This window comes from Podarcis raffonei, chromosome 16 (genome assembly GCF_027172205.1).
Source record: "Podarcis raffonei isolate rPodRaf1 chromosome 16, rPodRaf1.pri, whole genome shotgun sequence".
Taxonomy (NCBI): Eukaryota; Metazoa; Chordata; class Lepidosauria; order Squamata; family Lacertidae; genus Podarcis; species Podarcis raffonei.
This window is the reverse complement of record NC_070617.1, coordinates 11,663,244-11,674,515: the sequence shown is the minus strand read 5'-3', so window position 1 is coordinate 11,674,515 and position 11,272 is coordinate 11,663,244. Positions and strand designations below refer to the sequence as shown.

General features: G+C 48.6%; 1 protein-coding gene and 1 long non-coding RNA gene across 2 annotated transcripts; both read right to left on the bottom strand.

Moving 5' to 3' along the window:
* Positions 1-599: 599 nt before the first annotated feature.
* LOC128403314 (calmodulin-1) lies at positions 600-9,990 on the bottom strand. Its single transcript, XM_053367996.1, has 6 exons — positions 9,736-9,990; positions 7,050-7,080; positions 6,241-6,384; positions 5,259-5,365; positions 3,226-3,361; positions 600-1,255 (listed from the first exon to the last, which is right to left on the bottom strand). The coding sequence occupies exons 1-6, from the start codon at positions 9,736-9,738 to the stop codon at positions 1,227-1,229; spliced, it is 450 nt and encodes a 149-aa protein (XP_053223971.1). The 5' UTR covers positions 9,739-9,990; the 3' UTR covers positions 600-1,226.
* LOC128403319 (uncharacterized) lies at positions 8,552-9,728 on the bottom strand. The gene is made up of 2 exons (XR_008327930.1): positions 8,869-9,728; positions 8,552-8,753 (listed from the first exon to the last, which is right to left on the bottom strand). It is a non-coding gene; the product is annotated as an uncharacterized LOC128403319 (long non-coding RNA).
* Positions 9,991-11,272: the final 1,282 nt, after the last annotated feature.

Below are 11,272 nucleotides of genomic sequence, written 5' to 3'. Positions count from 1 at the left end.
TTGATGTGCACAGCTTGGTGCAAGAGGCCTGGAACAGGGTATGTGTCAAGGTTAACATGCAGAACTCAAGATGATCCCTTGACTGTGCTTTCATTAGGCCCCAGAAATCCAACTACAGCCCCCATCGTCTGCCCCTGTGGCCACACTTGCAGTTTTGTATGCCAGTGTAGAATTTCCTTCTCTTGCCTTGCCCACTTTTTGGACTCTTTCCCATGTTGGACACCTAGTGTGCTGTAGCTTCTGACTTCCACCAATCTGGTGCTGCTCTGAGGTCATCATAAACACCCCTTATGCACAAATAAAACCTCCCTACAGGCTAAAATGCCCCATTGGCTGTCTGCCCCATTTTTAAGCCACCCCCAACCAAAAGAGAACCAGAAACAGCCCCCGTGATGATTCACACAAGGTGGGAAGCTTGTGAGAAAATGCTATTCTCTAGTTTCTGGGAAGACAAGAATGAAAAGGCATCTGTGGAGCTTTTTGCATGGGAAGGGGATCTCTACAGAGATCTGTTTCCAAGCCGGTGAGAGGAATAGATGAAGCAGCCTGTTGCCTTGAAGGAGCAAACTGTCTTTAGACAAAGCACGCTGGGCCCATCCTTTTGAAACACACAGACTTTATTCAAAAGAAGAAAAAGAAACCATACACCAACTGGAATGGAACAGAATCATTCCCTGAAGCCACTGGAAGGTAAGGGAAGAGGGGGTAGGGCACGGCAATTATTAAGAGGTTTAACAGTTACAATATACCCAAGATATGCAGATATTCCCAGGAAGACAACTGCAGATGGCGGAAGGAGGCACTCAGCTGAACAAAACAGTCCATGGATGCAAGGGTTACACGCTAACTGGGGTGTGGCCTTTGGAGAGGGAGGGAGCGCAGGCACAAGGCAGCGGTGGAGCCAAGGGTGGAGGGGCGCCTTCACTACGGCAGCCCCTCTCCACCACTGGGCCACCCACAATGCTAGGAGTTGGGCCTTGCGTCGCTTCTCCTGGCCAGGGCTCTCCATTGGCTTCCTGCCATCCCAGCTGTACCCACCGCGGGCACAAGCATGTAAACCAAGAGGGAGGGGGAAGAGACAGCAGAGAATGGCCACAAACCGCTAAAGCATCAATGGAGGCGTTGAGTGCCAGACAGACAGGAGGAGCTGGAGAAGATTTCTATGGTAAGCAGACAAGTCCTTCCATTCTGCACAGGGAAAGGGAAAGGGGTGGCCGCTGCTTCTCTTATTTGGCAGTCATCATCTGTACAAACTCTACAGGAGCAAAGGAGACAGGAAAGGGAAGTAAATCAGGACATTCAAGAGGCAGGCACCTTTCCAAACATATCCTCCTACCAATGAATTTGAAAAGATAAAAATAAAGGATTTATTTTTTTAAGTGCTTACCTAGGGTTGCCATAGGTCTGGATTTTCCAAGACATATCCAGATGTATGGCAGTGCTCAAAAACGGCTTTTTTGTGATTTTGCCCAAAAAGCTTAAAAACTTTGGCACGGAAAGAAAGCAAGTATGTTTTGATAAGCTTCCATTCTGAAAAGCTGTGCTTGCTACTGTCAATGGTAAGGGGGGAAAGTGTCAGGAGACTTCATAGTGCTACTCAGATGTTTGGGAAGACATCAGTCATTTTGGTACTATGGATGAACTTGCAAGGCATCTCTACCAGGAGAGAGAATTTGACAAAGATGACCCAGCTTAGCACAAATATCTGCACCACTGATGTTGGAGTGGTTGCCATCAGTGAGCACTCTGTGTAGATCTACACAATGGGCAGTAAGTGCCTCTTCTGGTAGCTTGTAAAGGATGTACAAGTATCCCCATGGACTCCTGCAAAATTCCAGCTGCTCAAGTCACTCTTCAGCTGATACATGAGCAGGGTCAACAAAAGTACAGATCTCCCGTTTGAAGATTCCTTTTGGGCTACTGCACTCATCGTGAATCCAACCCTCATATTCACAATGAAATGCTCAATAACGAGATTAGAGACCATTCTACCCTTACTCTGGGCCCGGGGGATTTTGCCGGCCTGGTTACCTCATTCCAACAAATGGCCTACTTCTAGTAGCTGCAGAGAGCGATGGAGCTCAAGGAGGGGGACTTGCAGCCCCAGCCATTGTGTGTGCTGAACGTGATGAAGAATAGAGGCCTAAACCTCCACAAGGCTTTCCTGCGAGAGCAGCGGAGAGGAGGCCAGCAGCAAACCACAACCAGAAGAGATGTAGCTCCGGGAAGCAGAAAGAAGCGCCACCGGAAGGGGTTTGGAATTTGGAGGAGGTACTGTGGAGAAGCGCAAGCCAAACCCTATTCCATTATCCCCACAAACTGAAGCACATCTCTCGGGCAATTTGATCCCCGGGCAAGGAGGTGTTGCAAGGATTCTCCCATGTAGTCATGAAATGCAACAATTGTTTCATATGGCCCCCGACTTCATACACACACGCATCAGTCTCTGTAGCACGGGCAAACCACACCTGCCCAAGTCCCCATAAGCCCTGTGAGTAGCCCTGCAAAACTGACCATGGGGGAGGGGCACAAAGAAGGCTCTTCTCACCCAGGGCACTATTTGTCCCAGGGCCAGAGTCTGCCCTTTCATCATCATTATTATTATTATCCATTATTATTATTTCTATTTATATACCGCCCTTTATCCAGAGACCCTGGGGCAGAACATAACATAACATAAAACATAACATACATCTTAATAAGAAAATAACCATAGTAACAATCCCCCCACATTTAACAGGTCATAAATTATTTAATGGATGATGGCCTGGGTAAAGAGGAATATTTTCACCTGGCACCTAAAGATATGTAATGACGGCGCCAGGCAAGCCTCTCTGGGGAGAGCATTCCACTGGTGGGGAGCCACCACAGAAAAGGCCTATTCTTGTGTTGTCACTTTCTGAAGGTCTCGGGGAGGGGGATATAGAAAAGGGCCCCAGATGACAAGTGAAGGGTCCAGGTTGGTTTGCATGGGGAGGGGCAGTCCTTAAGGTATTGAGATCCTGAGCCATGTAAGGTTTTATAGGTCAAAACCATCACTTTAAACAAAAATGAGGTTCTTGGGACTTTTTTAAAGATCTACACAAGTTTCTAGCGTCCATCTTTCTAAACAAATCGCTGAAAATTATGTGGGCCATAATTCCTGAGCAAGACCCGTTGAAACAAAGACGACTTGCCCAAAAGGATGGCGACTGTGGTGCCACTGCATCCAACTCCCCTCCTCACCTTCATAATTGACTTGTCCATCCCCATCTATGTCAGCTTCCCGGATCATTTCATCAACTTCTTCATCCGTCAGCTTTTCGCCTAAGTTGGTCATGACATGACGCAGCTCCGCAGCACTGATGTAGCCGTTGCCATCCTGTGTGTGGAACCAGGAAAGGGAGAGAGGCAGAGGACGTTGACACCCATAATAACCTATTACTCCATCCACGGCAGGCTTGTCCATCCTCCCCATAAAGCAAATTAATGCACTTCGAGTCAAGAAGCAGCACAGATGCATGTGACTATTTATGCAAGGAGAGAATGTGGCTGTGCGGTGGTCCTTCTTGCTGGCCACTGTAAGAACAGGATGCTGGAACAGGTGGACCTTTGACCTGATGCAACAGAAAGGCTCTTCCTATGTTCTTAACTCCCACACTTCAGACATTGATCCTTTCCGCTTTGGGCCATGGAACAATACTTTCAAACAAGCTAGGTAAAGGTAAAGGGACCCCTGACCATTAGGTTCAGTCGTGACCGACTCTGGGGTTGTGGCACTCATCTCGCTTTATTGGCCGAGGGAGCCGGCGTACAGCTTCCGGGTCATGTGGGCAGCATGACCAAGCCGCTTCTGGCAAACCAGAGCAGCACACGGAAACGCTGTTTACCTTCCCGCTGGAGCGGTACCTATTTATCTACTTGCACTTTAACGTGCTTTCGAACTGCTAGGTTGGCAGGATCAGGAACCAAGCAACGGGAGCTCACCCTGTTGCGGGGATTCGAACCACCGACCTTCTGATCAGCAAGTCCTAGGCTCTGTGGTTTAACCCACAGCACAACCCTCCAAACAAGCTACACGGCTTCTAACCCTTTTCTCTCTCCTTCCACTTTTATTCCTCTGTAAAGATGTTTTCTTCCTTGAAGAGACCCTTTCTCCACTCCTCTCTACAAATTTACAGTTGACTCTAAGTTATTCTTTAACTATTTGCAGATTTGTTTTGTTTTGACATTTTCTCCAGACAATTTTCTCTCAAATTGCAAAGAAGGAAGGAGGAACGTGTGTGATAACCTAGGGAACAGATTCCTCATGTCCTAGCCAGTTGGCCAAGTGGCCTGGATTCAGATGGAAGTGGAGTTCTCGCCCCAGGGCTTATTTGGCGCCCAGAATAAAACCCAAAGCGACTCAATGAGACTGAACGTGTGAGGAATGTTACTGCACTCACCGAAAAGCTGCACTTCACAAAGGAGCCTAGGAAGCACTTAAAACTCCATCCCCAGTTTGCACAGAGCATCAGCCAGGCCTGCTGGTTTCACTGTTCCCCCATATGAACCAACTGCTTCTCTAGTAGGACACCAACCCATCCTCTGTAGTAGAAGAGGGAGGATCGTAATGGCCGACACTAAGGGGAAATGCTTTTACCACTATGGAACTTACCGCCAGTAGTTCTTAGGAAAAGTGTTCAGCAATTTTCAATCTCTGGCTAAAAAGCAGCAGTTTCTATTGTACAACCTTTTCCCAATCATTGGAATAATTTTGCTTCAAAGAAAAGCAAGGCGGCAGAGCTAAAAGGGCAGAGAGACTGTAAAACCTCTGTGAAAGTGTTGATCCCAACCAGGAAGAACGGCAGCTAGCCAGCAAGAAAGCTGGTGTTGTTTTACTGTTCTAGCTATAGGACTGATGTGACCTAACGAACTTTTGGCATTCAGGTTCAGCTCAAAAATTCCTACCCTTGGGCTCCTTGAAATCTCTTTCCAAGCCCTTCCCAAGGCCTTGGAATTAGTCTCATATGCTGGGATACAGCAGAACCTTTGGCTGATGTTGCTGAACTACAACTCCCACCAGCCCCAGCAAGCATTGCCAATGATGGGAGTTGTAGTTCAGCAACATCTGGAGGGCCAAAAGATCCTCACACCTAGGATAAACATCTCTCTTGCTGTAGGCCATCCACTGGAGAAAAGGGCTGCGGAGCATGTGCAGAATGCCACTAGTCCCACTAGGGAACAAGTTGTGTAGAATCCTAGCAAACGTCTTTTTGTCGCAAAATTAGCCCCCCTACCTTGTCAAAGACTCGGAAGGCCTCACGAATCTCCTCCTCGCTGTCTGTGTCCTTCATCTTCCGAGCCATCATGGTGAGGAATTCTGGGAAATCGATGGTGCCATTCCCTGGAGAAGGGTCAGCTCTTTAGTGCTGTGCCTAAAAAACTGCTGCTGAGATCACCTGTGTAGCAACATGGAAGTCTTGTCCGCTGGTCTGCCCTCCCGCCTAGCAGGGTCAATACTTTTCAAGGGAGCAATGGCTACTGGAAACGCTTTCCTCTTCCCCCTGGACGGGGCAACAATGGCTTTGCCAGACACCAGAGTGGGTGGAGAAACCCAGTTTCAGGTGTGTGTTCAAGTAACTGAGGGGAAGAAGGGGAAAGGGCCATGTAAGTGCCGGATAGGCCCTGCTCTCTTTAGGAAGGGGCCACAACATTCCATGATTGCACTTGGATTATCCTCAAGCTGGGAAGGCAGCTAAGGGAGTTCACCCACAAACAACTCGGGCAGGACCCCAGTTGGGTGGCAGGTGAATAATCAGTCCAGAGAGTGGCAAACCCCTGCAACCAAGCCAGGCTGTCCTTCCACTAAGATCAGCCTGGGAGTTCAAGAAGGCAACTCCTCACCTTCCTGCCCAGGTTTCAACAGCACACCAAGGACAGCTTGTTGTCGCTTTCACCCAAAAGGCTGCTGTGGACCCAGCAGCCTCCAAATGTTCACTTCCATCTTCTACTTTGGCCCTGACCAATGAGGATTGGGGCTTATGCATCTTGCAGGATGCAACTACTGTTACCCAAACCTGAGACTTTTCACTAGGGCAAGTTACAAAGACTAAAATAAATGTGTCAATTTCCCACCTGCACCACGTAAGTGGACCAAAGAAACAAGACAATTCTAACTGGAGGGCCAATCCTCCAGTTCCAGCACTGTTCCAATCCAATACCTGTTCCAACACTACCCCATTTCCCACTCGTCCCCAGAGTCTTGAGTGCCCAGCTTACCATCAGCATCCACCTCATTGATCATGTCTTGCAATTCCGCCTCGGTGGGGTTCTGCCCCAGGGAGCGCATGACGGTGCCAAGCTCCTTGGTGGTGATGGTGCCATCGCCATCCTTGTCAAAGAGGGAGAAGGCCTCTTTGAACTCTGAGAGAAGCAGAGAAGAGAGATAGCTCAGGGCCAGATATAACCCCCTCCAACCCAAGTCCCAGCCCCCAAACTCATAAAGGAAACCAGAAAGGAAAGGGGCTAGCTGAATACATTTGTAACCTCCTCCTAAACCCAGTTATCACCTTGGCAGGTATGGAGAGGGGAAGGACTACCCAGGCTGTGTCTGGGGGAAGAACGCAAGTATTCTCCCATGCAGGTTATCCAAGTCTTGCTGGGGGATAGAACCGCCCTAATGCACCAGCCCTTTTAGATCCGGGGCCCAAACACCCAGTACTGTTTTAATAGCATTTTTTTAGGACGCAGCTACACCAGCATGCTCCCTCCCCCAAGGTACACTCAGCTAGCTTTAAGTGTTTAAATCAGTAGGGTAGAGGTCAAGCAGTATTCGGAGAAGTACTTTTGAGGAAGGACATTACACATGCTCCTGTTTTACACAGGAAAGGAGCAAAGGCTGGGAGATTGTGAGGCAGTGAGTTTAGCTAGGACGTTCTGGGCCAAGCAAGAGTTTGGATGGAGGACCAAGTCCAGCACCAATTGCTGCCTCTCTTGGCATTTATGCCACACAACTGGTACCATCAACCCTTCAGATTTTGACAGATGCTGCCAATGTTCCTGTCCCCAGGAGCAAGATAATTTCTCACCTGCTATTTGCTCCTCTGTCAGCTGATCAGCCTGCAGGAAGGCCATGGAGAATGATGGGGGAGGAGAGAGAATATCAGTAAGTTTTGCAGGTCTCACCTTCCTGGTCCATGACAGCCGCATCCCATTTATTTTTCTTTCTCTCTTTCTCTTTCTTTCTCTCTCTCTCAGATACACACACACACTCACTCACACTCATTAACTTCTGAACTCAATGCAGTTGTTGCCTCCACTCTCTCCCAAAGACTCACATCTGCACTCAACCCAAATAGAGGGAGTGATATGGACTAAGAACAGAACACCCCCACAGGCCTGCCTTATATAGGAAGCTGCCTTATGCTTACTTGGACCATTTGTCCATCGAGCTCAGGACTGTCAACACTGATTGTCAGCAGTTCATCAGGATTTCAGCTTGGGGTCTCTCCTGCCCTTCCTGGAGATTGAGGCTGGGACCTTCTGCATGCAAAGCAGGTGCTCTTCCCAAGGTACAGTCCATCAACTTCAGCCTTCAGGAAGGGCAACATGAGGCCACCAGCTCCTCTCTGACTCTCTTCTCCACGCATCCTGTACTGCCCGCTTTCAAACTTGGATGGGCTCCTGCCACCTATGGTTCCCACCTCACCAAGTTCTCCTAACCCTTCCTTATCACGTGCTCCAAGTTCCTGTGTCAATAACCCACTATAGATTCTTAGCATTTTTCTATTTATAACCAACATTTATGGTGGTTTACAAAGCAGTATAAGCACAAAAACAGGAGAGAGGGAGGTCTTTGCCCTAAAAAGGCTACAATCTACATTTTCACAGTCGGAGGACACAACAGAGCCTGGGAACATGTGCCCCTCTCCTCTTCATCTGAAGGTGGGTGACCAACATCACACCAAACCCTTCAATGTTCTCCTTTTATAATCATATGGGGAGTTTTTAATCCTCTCTCAGGGAAGCTCCTCTTTCCAGTTTCTCAACTGTCTTTCCACTAATTCTTTCTTTAATGGAAACCACATGAGGGAGAGGGAGAACCCACATAGATCCTCTCTCCTGTCTGCTCATACTGCATCTCCCAACCCCATCTTCTGTCTTGGGATTCACCCCTGCTCCCTTTATATTTCCATTCTCAATCTGTGCAAGGCCTTAGGTAAGGGCTGTAGCTCAGTGGAAGAGCACCTCCTTTGCATGCAAAAGGTCCCTGGTTGGAGCTCCAGCATCTCCAAGCTGGGCTGGGGAGCACTTCTGCCAGAAAACCCAGAGAGCCACTGAGCAAGATGGACCAATGATCTGGAGCACATTATTTAAACACTGATTTACTATCCACTCCTCACAATAAAGTCCAATGTTCCTATGCATCCTCACTTTGAAATATACCATTGTCTATATATTGTCATTATCTCATTTTTAAACTTGAGATGCCTTAAGCACAGTCATTCTCTCAAGCATGCACACAACTCCTCAAAGGGTGTGTCCTCCACTTCTTACTCTCACCCCCCTTGCATACACAAGACTTTTCTTCCCCCCATCAGGTGTCCACTATCATTTCTCTTTCTCAGCAGTTCAAGTGCCCTCAAAATGAGGTTTTCTAGTCACACAACAGAATCTCCTTTTAAAGGCACCCCCTTTCCTATCCACCTGCTCTGAATTTTGCAAATTATTATGTTCTTCCCATTTCAAGACAGGCAAACCCCTTTATCATATTATCTCGTCACATCACCCTCCTTCTTCAGGAGTTTTCTTCCCAATGCTCCATCTTTTATCAACTGCCTCTTCTTAGCTGAGCACCCCACTTTTGGGGGAATATGAGGAACCCCCCAACTATTCCATTATCCACACTTTTATCAAATCCCCCCTTATTTAAGGGATCCTCTTCTCAGCATCCCAACCTTTATAAGTCTCTCTGCCAGCACTGCATACTTTTATGAGGCCTTTTGGGACTCCTCCACCCCCTAGCCCATTCCAAGAAGACTTCCACCTTCATTTTTAAGGGGAGGGTGTTCCACAGGTGCAGCTGTTTTTGAGGCGATTCCTTTCTCGACTCCTCCCGCTTTTGGGGAGAAGTTAAAAGATTTCCCTTAGACTTCATCACCCCCAGGTCCTTTGCAAAGGGAGGAGAAAGCTGGCCATATACAGCTTTTTCTTCCTCTACACCCATCTCCTATTAACCCATCCACTTCCAGCTCCTCAAACCCCAACATGGGTAAAAATAAAAAAATGGGGGGTGGGAGGAGGAAAGACACTTTGAACCCCTCCCACTTCTTCACCTTCATAAGATTCCACCCTATAATATGCCATCATTGGTGGGATGTCCCAGCCCCCCTCCCTGTGACCCAGTAATATGATAAAAGCCACAAAGGCCCCCATCTTCCCTCCCCATCAGACATTGGAGCACCCCCCCCAATCTTTTATTAACCCAACTCCACGCACATCCTATTTGGGGGAGGGGATGTGAATCCTAAAAACCTTATTTATCTTGAACTTGACCATCGTAAGATCTCCATGATGGAAGACCCCTCCCCAACACACACCCTTTCATTTTGGAGAGGGTCCCTTCCCCATATAGACCTCCATTGAGAAAAGGGGCCTGACCCCTTCCCTCCTTAAGACGCCACACTGCGGGGGGGGCAGGTCGAGACCCCCCCTCCTCACATGACCTCACGCTTCGCCCCCTCCCCATTTAAGCCCCCTCCCTCCCTCGCTCACCATGGTGACGTGGGGGAGGGGAAGCGGCGCTGCGACCTCTCGGCTCCTGGCTGGCGTCCGTCTCCCTCCACCCGGGGCTGAGTTGTCGCCGTTGCCCCGCTCGCGCAAGCGCTCTCGCTCGCCCTCTTCCTCCTCTTCCTCTCCTTCTTCTGCTCTAACGGCAAGCGCCTAACGTTACTTCCCGGGCCCCGCGCGCACGCGCATTCCCCTCCCTCCGACGAGCCCCCGGCAACCGCGGCCGCAGCGATAGGAAAGGCGGCCCTTTAAATAACCCCCGGGCCCGCCCCCTCCGCAGTCACGTGCGCCGCCGCCCGACGTCCCATTGGCCTAGCCTCACCTGCATTGCGTCAGGGGAGGCAGCTTAAAGGGAAAGCCGCGAGGAAATAGGGCGTGTTGTGAGCCGGGGAGGAGGAGGGGGCGGGAATGTAAATAAGTGGGTTACGGGGAAGAGGAAGTTGGGGAGGGGAGAGGGATGCTGTCGGCGGTATTTTTTAGAGGGTGATTAAAGGGGAGGTGGAAATCGGGGGGGGGGCCCGGACACACAAGTAAAGGGGAGCTTTACTTAAAAGGGATGGCTGGGTGTGATAATTCCTATTTCTTTTCCTGTTTAGGACTGCTGGGAGCATATGAATGAATGAATGAATGAACCAATCTTTATTTGCGTCAGCCATCGGTCATAGCAATAAAACAGCAACGCGATATACAAAGAAAAGAAATAAAAAGTCGACTATATAAAATGCATTTTAGGGTTTTGAATCAATAGTCAACTACTGGATCTTATTCTAATTGCCCCAGCTAAAAACCTGGCAACCTTTGCTGTCACCTGCTCATCTTGATCTGACAAGAGAAAGGACACTGTGGCAGTGGCTGGGCGACCAGAAATGGAATAAAAGAGGGGCGATAACCTCATTCCTCAACTCTTTATCAAGAGTGCAAGCCAGAAGGTATATTAAACTGTCCTGTACTCCTTTGTCATTTTACTGCAGGGCTGGGGACCTTGTAGCCCTCCAGTTGCTGCTGAACTACAACTCCCATCATCCTTCCCCATTAGTCTTGGGGGCTCATGGGAGTCGGGAGTCCAACATCTGGAGAGCTCCCAGCAAAGGTTCTCCCCATCCTTTTTGAAGGGTTTTGAAATTCCAAGGGATTTCACAGATTGTATTTTTAAATACCTAATTCACAAAATAATTAAATGAAGCTTGGCAGTAACAAGAAGCACATTTGAGTATCATGTGTGAAGGGTACATAGGCAGGCACTGTAGAGACAAGTACCAAAACTCAACGTGTTAACAACTCTTTACATGCATTCAAGAGTTTCTTTTGCAGGAACAATTCATATACATCCCACTTCTTGTGGAAAAGGGTGCAAGTTATGGTAATGTACCCAAAACCCACAGCCCAATCCTCTTCACAGCATTGTCTGTGGCCCTCAAGCCTCAGCCTGCTAGTATCCACAGATTATTCATTAGTCTTTAATTGCTGAGTCTGAGCCCACTACCAGCTCACAAGCTGGTCTCAGGTGGGTCGCAATAAAATA